Here is a 17,219-nt window from a genome sequence, read left to right on the forward strand (position 1 = left end):
GCCAGCCCTTGCTGCGTGCGCCTCCGTACCTCTGCACTTTACTTCCGCACCTCCTGAGTCTCAGTGTGCTTTTCTCTTTCCTTCTAGTTGTAGAATTTCCACTCAGCCAGCCTTCCTGTGGTTCTGGGTGATGTCTGTTTTGTCTTTAGTTGTAATTTTGAAGTGGTTGTACGAGGCAGCAATTTCAGGTGTTTACCTATGCCGCCATCTTGGTTTCTCCAGTACCTTCTCTTTTTTTAAAATATGCTTTTAAAATTTATTTTAGAGAGGTGGGGGGGAAGGAAGAGGCATAGAGAGATAGAAACACTGACGAGAGAGAAACACCATCAATCAGCTGCCTCCTGCATGCCCTCTACTGGGGATAGACCCCCACAACCTGGTACCTGCCCTGACAGGGAACTGAACCATGACTTCTTGGTTCCTAGGTCGACCCTCAACCACTAAGCCACAGCAGTCGGGCAATCCAATGGTACCTTTCAGTCCTTATTTTATTTGGGGTATTTTTTGTCCTTGTCTTACTTACTATCTTTTTTTCCCCCCCAAAATGTGGCACTGCTGACCATTGGGGATTGCAGAGGCTACATCAGGCAGACACCTGAAACCCCTGGGAAGTGAGAACATTTCCTTCTCCCTAGGGCAGCAGTTCTCAATCTGTGGGTTTCGACCCATTTGGGGTCAAACGACCCTTTCACAGGAGTCGCCTAAGACCATTGGAAAACACATATATAATTACATATTGTTTTTGTGATTAATCACTATGCTTTAATTATGTTCAATTTGTAACAATGAAATTGGGGGTCACCACAACATGAGGAACTGTATGAAAGGGTCGCGGCATTAGGAAGGTTGAGAACCACTTCCCTAGGGCTTCCTCAGAAAGACCATGTGAGCAGCACTGCTGAGCTTAGCAAGCGGTGCACATTCCAGAGGCCGGAGTGTTAGTGAAGGGATGAGCGGACATGTGCTCCAGCTCAGCCAGACCCAGGAAGGATGTGGGAGCCTGGGGGGAAGCCATCATGTGGGTGGAAAGTTACCAGAAGGAAGATAGAGCCAAGATGGAATGACTAGTCAAAATGATCCAGCCAGGCTGCCACCTCCACTGTGCTGGACTCCAGGCCAGGGGCGGTGGGGACTGAAGGAGCCTCCCGCAGGGGCTCAATTCCTGGAGGAGTGATGAGCTGGACTGTGGCCCAGCTGGAAGCAGCTTGGATTCTGAAAATCTGAGCGAGCCCAAAGAAAACTTCCCCAGGCTGACATGGGCCAAGGGCCTTGGACCAGGTCCACATGATTCATGGAAAGAACCAAAAGAAAGCTTGTGAGTCTTCTATTCGACTCAGCCACAAAGCCACTCCTACACTGAGGATAAGTCCCAAGCCTGGCAAGTGTGGGTGTTCAAATGTGTGTGTTCATGTGCATGTATGCATGTGTGCATGTATGTGTTTATGTGTGTGTGTGCATAATGCAGGGAGGAGGGAAATTTGTGACTCATAAATCTTGTGAGAGAGGGAGTTCTGGGGCCAAGGAGCATTTGTCTGAAGTCCTCCCTCACCTGACCCATCTTTGCTCAGAAAGCCCTGGCTAATCCACTGACAGTCTGTCCAAAGGACAGGGCCTCACAGCGGCCAGGAAACAGTTATTGTTTGATAGGAAAATGCTGAGGCTGGTTAATGATAAACCTCCCTCCCTCCCTTGGTTTTTCTCTCTTAACAGAACATCCAATCTCAAAATCTTTAGCAACCATTAATATGATTTAAATGTATTTCTACTGCGATTAGGCATGCTCTTTGGAAGGGAGGCATGACGTCACTGACTTCTACTTAGCATATGAGGAAACATCACTTGACTGGAAGTCCAACGACCCAGCTCTCGGCCTGGCTCTGCCCTGACTTGCTGGGCCACTGTGGCCAGGTCACTGCTCCTCTTGGGGTGACCCCCTGTAGCATAAAGGGAGGCCCAAAATCGCTGAGCATCCTCGTAGCCTGATGGGCTTCATGGTTCTGAAGGGTGCTTAGGGGAGAGGTGCAAGTTGCAGGTCTGTGCACATTCTTCCAGAAAGGGAGAAAAGAGAAAGGATGCAGCTAACAGAACTAAAAGCAAACCGCTAAGCCAAGCCATCCTCCTGCCAGGGCCCCTCCCAGGACCCAAGGCTTCACTTCAATAGCTTCTAGAACCCCCGCCCAGGCCTGGCCCACACAGCTGGCTCGGGCTCCCCACTAGCTGGAGGTGCCTGGAAGAGGCTGCTAAAGGCCTTGTGGGCCAACAGTCAGCTGACCTGAAAGGCAAAGACATTCTTGATCAGAGCTTCCCCAAACACGAACTTGGAGCCGGCCGTGGTGTAGCTCAGGAAGGTCTGAAAGGAGAAAACAAAATAAAATGAAATCCAGAGTGAGCCCATGAGGGACCCAGGAGGGAGGAAACAGTGGCAGGTTGGTCCCAGGACGAGGCCCCCAGGCCTTGGCCTTGTAGGGGCTGGACACCACGTGGCAGTGTGCGTCGTTAAAGCCCCATTGATGGCCACTCTCTCCAGAAGATACACCCTTTCAATAAAGTTTAAAGAAATGCTCTGAGATGAGAGTTATTTGGAGAATAAATAAACAACAAAGGGAGCCAAACAGTGAGAGGTGAGACGGCTGTCAAGGGCTGCCTCACCTGCCGGCCTGCTCCCCGCTCCCTCCTGACCAAGGGCACAGCCCCCATCTGTCCCTGCCCCGGGCTCTTGGCTTTGGTGTTTGAATCTGGCCACACTTCCACAAAAGACCTGATTTAGGTCCGGAACTTGCATTGTGGCTGCAGGGACAAGTCACTTCTCCTATCCAGGCCTCAGCGTCCCCATCTATAATATGGGGAACACGACCGGAGTAGCAGCTCTGTCTCTTCTGCTCCAACACCCACACGGAGCCAGAGCCCGGACACGCAGGGCTTTCTCCTCCAGGGCACGTGGAAATGCGTGCCTTCAGGGCTGAGTACAGGATTAACCTTTTGTCTTCCGTAATTCATATTTTACAAAGTAAGTCATGATGGTTGCACAACAATGTGAATAAACTCAATGACATTTAAAAATGGTTAAAATGAGCCCTAGCTGGTTTGGCTCAGGGGATAGAGCATCAGCCTGCGGACTGGAGGGTCCCGGGTTCAATTCTCGTCAAGGTACATGCCCGGGTTGCAGGCTCAATCCCCAGTAGGGGGCGTGCAGGAGGCAGCCGATCAATGATTCTCTCTCATCATTGATGTTTCTAGCTCTCTTTCCCTCTTCCTTAATCTCTGAAATAAATAAAAATATATTTAAAAAATAAAAATGGCTAAATTGGTAACTGTTACGTGTATTTACTACAATAAAAAATGAAATTTAGAAAGTATAACTTCAATAAACTAAACATTGTCTTTAAATACACACATACACAAAGTAAATAATTTGCAATTTTCTAAGCACTCCCATTATACATTCCTCATCACTGATGACTGCCAAGGACCGCATGCCTCTCTCCCGTATCAGACCCAGCCTCTGAGGGGACCGCTCTGTCTGGGAGCACCAGGACTGAGGGAAGTACCAGCTGCACAGCCTAGCCCCCAGCTGCCCACTTGGTCTGGGGCCCACTACACACCAACCATCTTGGTCCGAATCCCTCTCTGAGGCCTCACCTCCCACTGTCCCCCAACAGAATGGTGTCTCATTCCCTGGCAACCCAGGATGCCCTGGGAAGCCAGGCTCCACGTACACACCTGGATCTGGTCGCCCAGCCACCGGAATGCAATAAATCCAGGTTCTGTTCTGATGACAAAGAGGCCAAGTACAAACTGTAGCCCAAGGCCCCAGGACACGGTCCGCCAAGACACCTGCCGGCGATACAGAAAGGTCCTGGTGAGCTCAGCTCCCTGGGGGCACCCACCGGGGACAGGGTGGGGTGAGAGCAGAGGCCAGGGGGCTGCTCTGAGGGGCTACGGGCGCTTTAGCCTGCCTGTAGGATAGGGCTGGACCCAGCCAGAGGTTGGACCTATTGCCAGTGGTCACATCCTTCCTGGAGTTCATAATAGGCCACACCCTTGGCAGCAGTGAGACTGGGCCAGCAGGCAGGAGTGGGCAGGTCTAACCGAGGACCCATGTAAGCCTTCACCAGCCTTGGGCATGCCATGGCACTTGGTCCCGGGTCATCGCTGGGTGGGTGGAATTGTAGCCTCAGGGTCGGGCCTCAGTGTAACCTTCGTCTGCCTGGACCCTCCCCCCATTCCTCCTCCATAGGCAGGGACCCCATTGTCCTAATCTCCCTCTGTCAATGTTCTCACTCCAGCAGCAGGGAGCTGGATGCCACTCAGCATTTAATGATTCCTTATTGGTGATCCCCAAACTCAGGTGTGCATCAGGATCTCTGGGAGGCCTGGCTGGAGCCGGGGGTGAGAGAGTGGGGAGTGGGGAGGAGGTGAGGTGTTAGCCACACCGTGAAACCAGGAGGGGTCCTGATATTGGGGTGGTTGCATTGCCAAGGAGGCAGTGGGAGAGGAAGGGCTGAGCCCCACTCACACCTGACAACTAAGCACTCACTGCGCGGTGATGCTTTGAGCAGGCAAAGAGGATGCCGATGAACACGCAGATTCCTGCAAAGGACACCAGCTGCTCAGGCCGCTGGGAGGTGTCCAGAGCCAGCCACAGGACCAGGGCCAGGAAAGCAGCGAGGGCTATACCCCTGCAGGGGAAAGGCAGAAAGACATCACCCTCAGCATCTTCCCCAACCCCACACAGGAGACCACCTGGGCTCCAGGGAAAGCGCACTCAGGGCTGGTGGGAGGAGAGAGCTGTGTGACCTCAGGAAAACCACCTAGCCTCTCTGAGTCTAATTTCCTCACTGGGAAAAGGAGGCCAAAGGCTCCCCATTTCTCAGGGTTGGGAGAGGACTAAATACTAAATACAGGGAGATCACATCCCACCATTACACACTCTGTACATGTTGTTAGGCCTGGCCGGCACGGCTCAGTGGTTGAGTACTGACCTATGAACCAGGAAGTCAGGGTTTGATTCCCAGTTAGGGCACATGCCTGGATTGCAGGCCCAACCCCCAATAGGGGGCATGCAGGAGGCAGATGGTCAATGATTCTCTCTCATCATTGATGTTTTTATCTCTCTCTCCCTCTTCCTTCCTCTCTGAAATCAATAAAAATATACTTTAAAAAAATTCTCTGTTGCCCTGGCCGATGTGGCTCATGAGTTAGAGCATCGGCCCACGGACTGAAGGGTCTCAGGTTCGATTCATAGTCAAGGGCACCTACATGGGTTGCAGGTTTGATCCCCGGTCCCAGTTGGGTGTGTGTCTCTCTTACATCGATGTTTCTTTCTCTTTCTCTCTCCCTTTCCTTCGCCCTCTCTCTTTCCCTCCTTCCCTCCTTTCTAGTTTCTGAAAATCAATGGGAAAAATATCCTTGGGTGAGGATTATTAACAACAACAACAAAATCCCCTGGAGGCTACCTTTTAGTAATGACACCTGGACCCTAGCCCAGCCTGCTGATTCAGACTCCAGGGTGGTCACCCTGCAGCTACATGTCTCACACATGTCCCGGATGATCTGATAGGCCCTCCCTGCCCGGAAACTGCTGAGTCCTGTTCTCTGCTGTCAGTCAGCTGTTGTAACTGGGGCAGAGACCAGACAGGAACTGGCAAATGTCCACAAAGATTACTGCCACCTTTATGCTTGCGCTGGGGCTTCCAAAAGGCAAGCAGGGTGGAGTACGCTCCCCATGGCACAGGAACTGGCTGGTGGGATGGCCCGAGGCCCTGCTCACCCAGCCCTGGCTGTGCCCCCAGAGCTGACTCAGAGGCCCTCAGTCAATGTGCCCCCACTCCTTCTCACCCCGCCCTACCTGGGCGCTGTGAGCTCACTCACCTCTTAAACCAGAGGCTCCTGCGGGGGGAATGCCCCCAAGGCGTGGCACACCTCAGTGCGTTTGGTCCCAGCCGCCTCTTCAACAGGCTGTAGGCCAAGAAGGCCAGGACCACACAGGTGAGGACAAACAGGGGCAGGGCCTTCTGGAAATTCAGGATGCAAGCAGTCAACAGGAAGGCCGCGAACGCTGGTAGTGGGAGGGGAAAGTACAAGAAGGGGGGTCAGTGATGACATGGGTCTCTGCAGGCCCCTGCAGCCCCGCCCTCTGGCTCCAACTGCCCCATCCAGAAGTTGTAGGGCAGGAACTTCACCCAACCCCTCTGAGCCTCAGTTCCTCGCCTGGAAGTGCCAACAATCATCCCTCCTGTGATGAGGGTTGTTACCGAGGTAACTGATAGAGTGGTGTATAAGGGCTCTGCAAACTGCAAAGTGCTGACCAAACGTGAGCGAGGAGATGTGTTCGGAAGAAGCTAGAGCCAGTGATGGCGAACCTTTTGAGCTCAGCGTGTCAGCATTTTGAAAAACCCTAACTTAACTCTGGTGCTGTGTCACATATAGAAATTTGTTGATATTTGCAACCATAGTAAAACAAAGACTTATATTTTTGATATTTATTTCATATATTTAAATGCCATTTAACAAAGAAAAATCAACCCAAAAAATGAGTTCGCGTGTCACCTCTGACACGAGTGTCATAGGTTCACCATCATTGCCTGCTAGACAGTGTGGCTTTTTCTAGCGTCAAAAGAGTGCCTGCTATGCCCCAGAGCTCACTGGGTTCCAATGAGGACAGAGTAAATGAGTCAGATACTCCTGGAAGGCGTCCGCTTATTTGTGCCAGGATTCCCTTCTGAAGTATGAATCAGTGACATTTTCTTCCTGGAATTTCCTTTGCCCCCTTTGCCCTCCTCCCCTTCAAGGAGCTAAACCAGTCTGTGCTATGCCTCCAGAAAGGAATATGAGCCCGGCCAGTGTGGTTCAGTGATTGAGCATCAACCTGTGAACCAGGAGGTCACAGTTTGATTCCCAGTCAGGACACATGCCCGGATTGCAGGCTTGATCCCCAGTAGGGGGCGTGCAGGAGGCAGCCGAACCATGATTCCCTCTCATCATTAATGTTTCTCTCTCTCTCTTCCTCTTCCTTTCTCTCTGAAATGAATAAAAATACATTTTTTTTAAAGAAAGGAATAGGAGAAACCAAGGTGGCGGCCTAGGTCAACACCGGAGATTGCTGCCTCCAACAACCACTTCAAAAATACAACTAAAAGACGGAACGGACATCATCCAGAACCACAGGAAGGCTGGCTGAGTGGAAATTCTACAACTAGAAGGAAAGAGAAAAGCATACCGAGACTCAGAGGAGGTGCAGTGCGGAAGTAAAATACAAAGGTGCGGAGGTGCATGCGGAGAGGGCTGGCAGCTGAGGACACGATTGTCTTTCTCAATCGGGAGGGAGTCTCAGGCTCTGAGCTCCAGTTCTGGGCAAGTCTCTGGGGACCCTGACTCATACGGGAGAAGCACGACTGTCTGGCATCAGTCGGAACTCGAAGGCAGAAGGCAGGACTGAGAGCAGCCATTCTGCTCACTCCGCCCGCCCTGTTGATCCCCTGGGACCCACCCCGCCCAAGCCCTGCACGGAGGCTTTTGCATATGAAAGGCCCGGCCCTTTGTAATCTGAAAATAACTTAACAAACTGCAGCTGCCCCAAGGCCCCAGGGCAACTTGCATTGCTTTACAGCTGGCTTCTGCTGGGTAGCCTCAGGCAGAGGCTAGATTAGCACCTCCTTAGATCCAAGAGCCAGTGTACCCAGTGGTCAGAGTGGGACCATCCAATTACAACTCCTCAGGTCTATAAGGGACACACTCAGGGGGCAGACTCAGTGAGCACCAAAGCCCCACTGAAGCAAGTCTTGCCCCATAAAGGTGTCTTCAGCACAGAAGTCCTCCCACCATAGACACAGCTGATTCTCACAGCCAAGTGACCTGGAGGTCAAATCCTCCCAGTATTACCTACAACAATCAAGGCTTAACTACAACAAGACTGTGCACAAAGCCCACAAGGGGGTGCACCAAGAGTGTCTACCTCCGGTAATTGGGACACTTAGCACAGAGAGCCACTCTATCGACACCGCGAAGCATAAAAAAATGCCGAGACAAAGAAACAGGACACAAATGACAGAAATGGGGTAAAGCAAACTACTGGATATAGAGTTTAAAACCACACTTTTTAGGTTTTCAAGAATTTTCTAGAAACCGCCGATAAATGTAGTGAGATCCTCAAGAAATCTAGTGAAACCCTCGATGTTGTGATAAAGGACCAACTAGAAATTAAGCATACACTGACTGAAATAAAGAATATTATACAGACTCCCAACAGCAGACCAGAGGATCGCAAGAATCAAGTCAAAGATTTGAAATACGAAGAAGCAAAAAACACACAACCGGAAAAGCAAAATGAAAAAAGAATCCAAAAATACAAAGGTAGTGTAAGGAGCCTCTGGGACAACTTCAAGCATACCAACATCAGAATTATAGGGGTGCCAGAAGAAGAGAGAGAGCAAGATATTGAAAACCTATTTGAAGAAATAATGACAGAAAACTTCCCCTACCTGGTGAAAGAAATAGACTTCCAAGTTCAGGAAGCGCAGAGAACCCCAAACAAAAGGAATCCAAAGAGGACCACACCAAGACACATCATAATTAAAACGCCAAAAGCAAAAGACAAAGAGAGAATCCTAAAAGCAGCAAGAGAAAGAAAATCAGGTACCTACAAGGGAGTACCCATACGACTGTCAGCTGATTTCTCAACAGAAACTTTGCAGGCCAGAAGGGAATGGCAAGAAATATTCAAAGTGATGAATAGCAAGAACCTACAACCAAGATTACTTTATCCAGCAAAGCTATCATTCAGAAGTGAAGGTCAGATAAAGAGCTTCACAGATAAGAAAAAGCTAAAGGAGTTCATCACCACCAAACCAGTATTATATGAAATGCTGAAAGGTATCCTTTAAGAAGAGGAAGAAGAAAAAGGTAAAGATAGAAATTATGAACAACAAATACACATCTATCAACAAGTGAATCTAAAAATCAAGTGAATAAATAATCTGATGAACAGTATAAACTGGTGAATATAATAGAATCAGGGACATAGAAAGGGAATGGACTGACTATTCTTGGGGGGGAAAGGGGTGTTGGGGGTTCGGGAAGAGATTGGACAATAATCGTGCACCTATGGATAAGGACAGTGGGTGGGGAGTGAGGGTGGCGGGTGGGGTGGGAACTGGGTGGAGGGGAGTTATGGGGGCGGGGGGAGAGGAACCAATGTAATAATCTGAACAATAAAGATTTAATTAAAAAAAAGAAAGGAATATGTTAGTAGATAGTAGATAGTAGATAGAGGGGAAATATCTCTCCCTGGCTTATGAGTTTCAAAAGCCAGGGCTCTTAAAGAATGGGAAGATACGCATAGCCTTTCCATTGGATAAAAGATGTGAAATGAAACACTGTGAGTGTAAGCTCTACTCCACCCCCTCTGCTACCAGACTAGTTGGAGAGTCTGCACTTGGCTTTCTCCCACATTTATGTAATGGTCCTTTCGTTCCCTCCTTAATCTCAAATGCATAAAAGAAACTGCAAACTGTTAGTCTCAGAAGTATTTTTCTCAGTCCGTGGAGATCTTGCTTGCAGGCAGGCATATCCTCTGTTTGACTCAAATAAAGTATCATAAAAACTCTCTACAGGTTTGGATGTTCTTACATCGATGCAATATCAGCCCTTTCTCATCTGTCCAGCCTCATCCTCTGGCTCCTTGTCTAGAACATTACCGTCTGGCCACACTAGACTGTTGATCAGCTCCCTGTTCACATCCTGTCCCTTTTCACTTTTGCTCCTGGAGTTCCTCTGCATGGAGTGCCTCTCACTCCTTGTTGTCCTTCCCCTCCACCTGGCCAACTCCTGCTCAACCTGTGAGACTCAGATGCCACCTCCTCCTGGAAGTCCTCCCTGATCACCCCCATCCTTCCTTTGTGCTCCCAGATGGCAAGCTGCACTATGTAGACATAGTTGTTTCCCTCTCCCTTACTGATTAGAGTGCCTTGGGAACAACATCCGGTCTTCCTTAATTCTGCTGACCCTACTTCTGGTATGGCAGCTCGCCCTGAGCTGTTGCTCAACAAAGCTCTGTTGAATTCTTGGGTAAGTGAACGACCCTGCCCTGAGACATGATGGCTGGGGTGGAGATGGCGGAAATGGGTGGGAGGGGTGGGCGGGGCGGGGCGGGGCCCAGGCTCACCAGTGCAGAGCAGGCCTATGCAGATCCATCGGAACAGTTGTGCGTGCTCCCTGCGGAACCACCTCACTCTCAGGGCGGCCTGCCGGGTCCTACTAGGGAAAGACCAGAGGGTCCACAAGTAGCCCCCAGACTCCCGTCCCCATGGGGATCCTCAGCACCTCTAGGTAGAAGCTGCTCCAATAAAATGGTGACATGGGGTGAGCCAGGCACTGACCTTGACATCCCACAGTGAGGAAGAGCAACCCCAGCCCAGAACAAACGGAGGAAAGGCTCAGGCTACTCAGCACTACCCCAGTGATAACCCTGCCTGCAGAGCTGGAGGGGAATGACCTGCCAGCAGGAAGAACTTACCAGCAACCAGCTACCAAACAACATGCAATGCACAGATCATGCCGGCTGCCTCCCTCCTGTCCCATGGAGCAAGGTGGAGAGGCTCCCACCTCTGCATTTACTCCCTTGGGACCCGGGACACTCCTCGCTGAGTCAGTAGTCCTTCCGGAGACATGGGAACAGCCCCCTTTATGCCCCAGCTGTGACCCCACTGCCTTCCAGGCCCAGTGCAATGCCAGTTCTTGCCTGGTCATTTGGTCACTGGCCTAGCCCTGCAGTAGAGGCTGGAATCTGAATAGCCGCTGTGGTCCCACAGGCTGCACACTCGGAGCTCATTAGGCATCAGCTGCTGTTTTTAGGACCCTCTCTTCCCTCTCTCTGTCTCATCTCCCACCTCCTAAGTGCATCTTCCCCAATCTCGCTCCAAGACAGACAGATGGAACCGCCGCCTCCTGTTCTCCTCAACTCTGGACTGGCCAGTGAGGACCCCAGTGGGCCTAGGTATTGGGAGGCCTAGTTCTAGGCTCCTACCTGCTGCCTGTGTGGCCTGGGCCCATCCTCTTCCTTCAGCCTTCCCATGTGAAAAGAAGGGCCTGACCAAGTCCAGGGGTTTTCAAACTAAGCCTCGAGGTTCCCCAAGGTGCCCAGAGACTGAATGGTTAAGAGGGGAGCCAGTCTGGTTTGGGGGTCCCATCCAAGTTAAACCATGAGCAGCCCCGCAGCATATTTGGGGGTTTCCAATGGGATTTCACTCTGGCTGCTTCAAAGCAGGTTGGGAGCCTCGGGCCTGGCGCACTCATTTGCTAAATCGTGTTTTCTCCTTCCTTCAGCCAAGATACAGGGAGTTGCCTTTCTACCTGGCAGAGAGCATGCTCCCACCCCTGCTCCCCACCCCTGCTCCCTGTGGTGGCCTCCTCCCCTACCCGGCCTGCGTCCCCTCCTGGAGACCACCTACCTTCCTGAGAGGGGCTCCTGGCTGGCTTCGTTCAAATTGTTCCTGTCCTCCGCATGGTTCAAGTCGCTGCCCGGGGTCCGGCCTTCCTCCTAAAGCCACCAGAGAGTGACCACAGTGTCTCTGCCACCCCAAGTGAGAACTGGAGCTGGGGGCCCAGAATGGGAGAGGCCCTGGCTGCCACCAGGAGTGGGCTGGGGTGGGGGCTGGGCTTTTGCACAGGAAGTAATTAGAGGGCAACTGAAATTCTGCAGAGCATGCATTGAGCACCTACTGTGTGCTGGGCTCTGTGCTAGGGAGGGACACTCAGCTGTGCCTGAGCTGTGGCTGGTCCTCCTGGTCGCGCAGCCCCAGGACACCAATAACCTCACAGTCTATGGAGTTGGGTTCTGACATGTAGGAGGGTTACTCTTGCAAATTACGGTGTGAAAGGTGCACCCTGGGTTGTGCAGTGTGGTGAAGGGGAGGGATCTAGGGGAGGGAAGAGGGTGTCATTTTAGGCTCCAGAGTTCTGGGTGGTGGGCCCCAACCTGGCCATTCCACAGCAAGGACAAGCCTGCCAGCTCCTCAAAGGCTGAAACTTCCTCAGGGACCCTCACCCCCACGCCACTCCCACCCCCACATGCTTTCTCTTCCTCATCCTTTAAATCCCAGCCCGACGGCTCCTCCTTGTTGAGACCTTCCTGACCTTTCAGACTAGGGCAGGCCCTACTGGCATGTGGTGGGCACACAAGTGTTTAAGAAGTGAAATAAGGGGCTGCTCTGCACTGAGGAGGCCAGCACACAGGGGAGTGGGGGGGGGAGGGGTGTGGGGATCCTAATTGTTGAAGTAACGAGGTGAGGGGTGGGGAGGAAATGAAGGAAGATGGTGAACAAAGGCCCTTCCCACTAGGGGACCAAAATGGGACTGCGGAAGGGGACAGACCGGCTCATCCCCCATGTTGGCCACGGCTGCGAGAGAGACGGACTCTTTGGATCTTGTTGTGTCGTCCTCCATGTGACAGATCTTCCAGCTGAAAGACAGAGTGAGGCCCAAAGCTGAAAGGGGGAAAGCCAGGCAGGAACCGGGGAGGGGCCTGAGGAAGGGAGGTGGAGGGGAAGGGAGAGGGCTGGCAGGGGGGACCAGACAACTAGCATAGCTGCTACCATCCCAGAACTCAACCCTCATCATGGCTGGGGGCCATGGCCATGATTCCCCAAGGACAGAGGAAGGCATCCCTTCCTGTGCTCACTTCTGAACCTGTGAGAGGCAAGTTCTCAGAAACCCCAAGTCCAGGCAGAAGCCAAGAAAGTCTGCCCCCCTGCACAGGGAAGAGAAGGAAGAAATTCTGCGTACACGTAGGTGTACCTGATATAGGTATTTTTGTGAAGAGAGGCCCTAGCTTTCAACGCTCCCCACAATAGGTTAAAACCATTGCCATTGCCCAGCTGGAGCCAAGTGGCTCAGTGGTTGAGCATTGACCTATGAACCGGAAGGTCACAGTTCCATTCCTGGTCAAGGGCACAGCCCAGGTTGCAGGCTCGATCCCCAGTGTGGGGCGTGCAGGAGGCAGCCAGTCAATCATTCTCTCTCATCATTGATGTTTCCATCTCTCTCTCTCCCTCTCCCTCTCCCTCTCCCTGCCTCTCTGAAATCTATAAAAATACATTATATATAAAAAAACACACCATTGCCATTAAGTGATATTTTCATTGTATTGTACTGTCCCACCTCTAAAAGGTGGAGACACAATATCCTGAAGACTTCATTCTAGTCCTTGTACCCAACTGTACTTGAAATCAGCCCTACCCCAGAGGGACTTTGCAATTACTGATAGATCCTCCCTTCCCCCAAATGGTGGGCGGAGTATGATTTAACCTGCAGCCTGGAAATACCTGAGCGACTAACCAAGTACCTTATATGGACGATACATTGAACCACCAATCAACACCTGCCAAATACCCTAAGCCCTTGTTCCTATATGGAACATACATTAAGCCACCAATCAGCACGCACCGAGTATACTAAGCCCCCATTCCTTCCCTTTCTGCCCCTCAAAAGGCATGCTCACCTCTGCACGAGTTGCTGTCCTCCCCTTGCCAGACAGCCCGGCAGGTCCTTCTCCTTTAATAAAGCCTGTAGTCCTGGTTTTCGGCCACTGTCTGATCTTTCGATTACAAGAGCCAATATTGTCCTTTTCCTCCTTCCTTTCTTCCTTTCTTTCTTTCTTCCTTTTCTTTCTTTCTTTCTTTCTTTCTTTCTTTCTTTCTTTCTTTCTTTCTTTCTTTCTTTTTTTCCTTTCTCTCTCTCTCTCTCTCTCTCTCTCTCTCTCTCTCTCTTTTTTAACTGAAGCTCAGTTCATAGGCTTAAACTCACCTGTAAGTAAGAGCCCTGAGACCCCATATCTCCCCATATCTTCCCTCTTTTTTTCTTCCCCTTGGGTGGCAACCTACACTATCCAAACAGCAGCCCGGTGAAGCTCACAGACCCAGGGGTGTGCACACAAGAGCAGCAACAGCTGTGGAAGGGCACCCACACGTGGAGCCTGGGGAAGCCCAGCTACTCATGCACACACAGTCACAGACACACAGCCGCACGGAGGGAGGCAGGGTCCTCTTCCTACTCACATATCTGTAGTAAACAAGCCACTCTCCGGGGCAGGCAGCAGCGTGTTTTTCTGTGAAGACAGGCTGTGTGCAACCTGCTTTCACTTTAGCCTGCGTTCTCATTTTAAGGGGAATTCCGGGGCAGAGTTCAGATTTGACGTAGGTTGGGCTTCCCACCACAAAGGAAGCTACAAATTCCCCTAATGTGAAACTTTCAGAGATGACCACCACAGAGTTTGTGGCATTTTCTGTCCAGACCTTTTTCTTAAGTGAATACTACTAAATGTTATTCATTTTACAAAAGGGGCTCAGACTATACCAGCTTTTTTGCAACTTGCTTTTCTGGGCACAAATCCACACTTTGCCCTGCCCACTCTGTGGGGGGAGCCAATGTGCTGTCTTGATTCTATAAAAAGTAATAAACAGGAACCTCATTTAAGAGGACGCGGGTTCCTGTAGCCCAGCAGGAAAACGTCTTTGTTTATCTTAGCTTTCCAGAATTCCTCTTCTACGAAAGAATTTCCTCCCTTTGTTAGGACTTCGAATGATTTGCTATTAGGCTAGGCAGCAATTGTCCTGAATGGCAATTCTTTGTTTTTCCCAAATAAACCCATTTTGCTAGAGAAATATCTGGCTGCCTATTTGTTTCAGGTCAACGGTAAACTCAGTGCCCGTGCTGTCACCTGGTGTATCCTGAGCGGGACACCTGCCTCTGTGTGCAACCTCCACAAGGGTGGGCGGAGCTACCCTCACAGGGGCCTCATCAAGTAAGTCTGCAGTCAAGGCAGAGGGGTCTGAACCTGCTTCTCTGCCTCGGTCCCCTTCTAATCTCTCCCCCTTCCTTCCCTTCCTCCCTGTCCTCTCCCCTCCTCTCTTGGTGTCCAGACAGACGAAAGCCTGGAAGCACAACACATCCAGAAGCAGCCAAGCTTCTTTCAAAGCATTCCCTATATTGCAGCTTACGACCTTGACCTCTTTTGTAAAAATATTTTTTTATTGATTTGAGAGAGGAAGGGAGAGGGAGAGAGAGATAGAAACATCAATGATGAGAGAGAATCATTGATCCACTGCCTCCTGCACATCCCACACTGGGGATCCAGCCCCAAACCCAGAAACGTTGCCCTGGCCTGGAATCAAACTATGATTTCCTGGTTCATAGGTCAACGCTCAACCACTCAGCCACACCGGCCAGGTATCTTGACCTTTTCATGTGCCCTAATCTCCAAAGCAAGGACTTAATAGGCTGTGTGTCATGAGATAAAATCCTGAGCTTGGAGCTTAAAGGTCTGGATTCATTCCTGTCTCTCAAAGGCAACTGTTTCCTCATCTGTAACACAGTGGGGGTGGGTAATAGTACCTGCCTCTTAAATAAATATTCATGAGGGTTAAGTGAGCTAATTTGGGTGGGTGTTTGGCAGACAGCCTGGCACCCTCAGGCTGGCAGGTGTCATCACTGCCACAGTCCCACCTCCGAGCTGTCTTGGCATATTCTCCTCCTCCAGGCCAGGAGACCCTGTGCTTCTCCTCTGCTGCCCCCACTCAAGAAGGAGTGACCGTAGTGACCTGGCCCCCAGAAACCAGATGCTCTTTTTTATTTTTTAAATATATTTTTATTGATTTCAGAGAGGAAGGGAGAGGGAGAGATAGAAACATCAATGATGAGAGAGAATCATTGATCAGCTGCCTCCTGCACGCACCACACTGGGGATCGAGGCTGCAACCCTGGCATGTGCCCTGACCAGGAATTGACCCGTGACCTCCTGGTTCATAGGTCGACGCTCAACCACTGAGCCACTGAGATCAGGTACCAGATCTCTTTTCAGGTGGCATTCGGCTGAAAGCCACAGGCTGGGCAGTCAGGAGGCTAGGTGGGTTGAGTTGAGGCCACCAGGGAAAGACGGAGAGCTGGGGGACCGCAGGGGTCCTGGCTCTGCCCCATCCAGCGGTGTGACCCCAGCATTCAGGGCATCACTTGCCCCCTGAGGCCTGTTTCCTGAGGAGGCTGTTCCTGAGATGTTTAGCTCTGAGGCCTATCCCACCCACTAGATGGTAGAGTGAGGCCTGGGCCTGAGCCAGAGCCAGGCAGCGGAAGACGAGGAATAAATATACATATATATTTCCTTTCCAACCAAAACAAAACAGTGCTTGGATTTATAATGAAGAGGCTGCTCCACCTTGCCCATGCCTGTCCCACCCTTTAGAGGCAACCACTTGCCTGTTTCTGGGATTAGTTCTTTGGGGCCACCTTCTGTTTCTGGGGAATTCTTGGCCAAGACATAGGAAAGAAACCCTTCTGCTTGCCAGGCTTTGATATAATAAAGAGGATATTTTTATAAGTGGTGAGTGAAACATTCAGGGCTGTAAGAGGCAACCATCATCGGGAAAGGGTGTTCAACAATCTATTTTCTACTCACAATCTTGCCCACACTCATGTCGTGGCTCTTCACAGGTGAGGTCTCTTTCATTGCATTGATTCGTGTGTCCAAGCACTGAACAAAAAGTTGCAGGAGTATGACCTTGTCATTCTCTCCAATACCTAAAAGGTCAAACACCCCTGCAATGGCCACTTGGCATGACTATCCAAGTGTCCCCTGATATAGTCCACCCCTTGACTCTGCTCACAGAGAACAGATGGGCACAAAGGGCCATTATCTAATACAAAATGAAAGAATGGGTCTGGGGCTCATCTCGTTCTCCGCCAACAAGAAAGGGCTGGTGCCCAGCCAACCTGGGTCAGTGGTTGAGCGTTGACCTATGACCAGGAGGTCATGGTTTGATTCCTGGTCAGGGCATATGCCCAGGTGTGGGCTTAATCCCCAGTGTGGGGCATGCAGGAGGCAGCCAATCAATGAGTCTCTCTTATCATTGATGTTTCTATCTCTCTCTCCCTCTCTGTTCCGAAAGAAAGAAAGAAAGAAAGAAAGAAAGAAAGAAAGAAAGAAAGAAAGAAAGAAAGAAAGAAAGGAAAGAAAAGAAAGAAAAGAAAGAAAAGAAAGAAAAGAAAGAAAGAAAAGAAAGAAAAGAAAGAAAAGAAAGAAAAGGAAGAAAAGGAAGAAAAGAAAGAAAAGGAAGAAAAGAAAGAAAAGGAAGAAAAGAAAGAAAAGGAAGAAAGGAAGAAAGGAGAGAAGGGAAGGGAAGGGAAGGGAAGGGAAGGGAAGGGAAGGGAAGGGAAGGGAAGGAGAAGAAAGA

General features: G+C 50.6%; 1 protein-coding gene across 3 annotated transcripts in view; it reads right to left on the reverse strand.

Annotated features, from left to right (window-relative positions):
• SLC28A1 (solute carrier family 28 member 1) overlaps positions 1 to 14,633 on the reverse strand; it is a 42,612-nt gene extending 27,979 nt beyond the window's left edge. Inside the window, exons 1-8 of one of the 3 annotated variants that reach the window (XM_070400385.1) lie at positions 14,052 to 14,633; positions 12,370 to 12,457; positions 11,448 to 11,536; positions 10,163 to 10,254; positions 5,872 to 6,058; positions 4,538 to 4,679; positions 3,721 to 3,834; positions 2,273 to 2,350 (exon numbers count right to left, since the gene is read on the reverse strand). In XM_070400385.1, coding sequence (XP_070256486.1) covers positions 2,273 to 2,350; positions 3,721 to 3,834; positions 4,538 to 4,679; positions 5,872 to 6,058; positions 10,163 to 10,254; positions 11,448 to 11,536; positions 12,370 to 12,441 — 774 coding nt within the window. In that variant the 5' untranslated portion in view covers positions 12,442 to 12,457; positions 14,052 to 14,633. The other 2 variants (XM_070400386.1, XM_070400384.1) reach the window with 2 other exon arrangements.
• Positions 14,634 to 17,219: the final 2,586 nt, after the last annotated feature.

The sequence above is a fragment of the Myotis yumanensis genome, unplaced genomic scaffold (assembly GCF_028538775.1).
Source record: "Myotis yumanensis isolate MYYU_CA2020_CCGP unplaced genomic scaffold, mMyoYum1.0.hap1 SCAF_20, whole genome shotgun sequence".
In the NCBI taxonomy this organism is placed as follows: Eukaryota; Metazoa; Chordata; class Mammalia; order Chiroptera; family Vespertilionidae; genus Myotis; species Myotis yumanensis.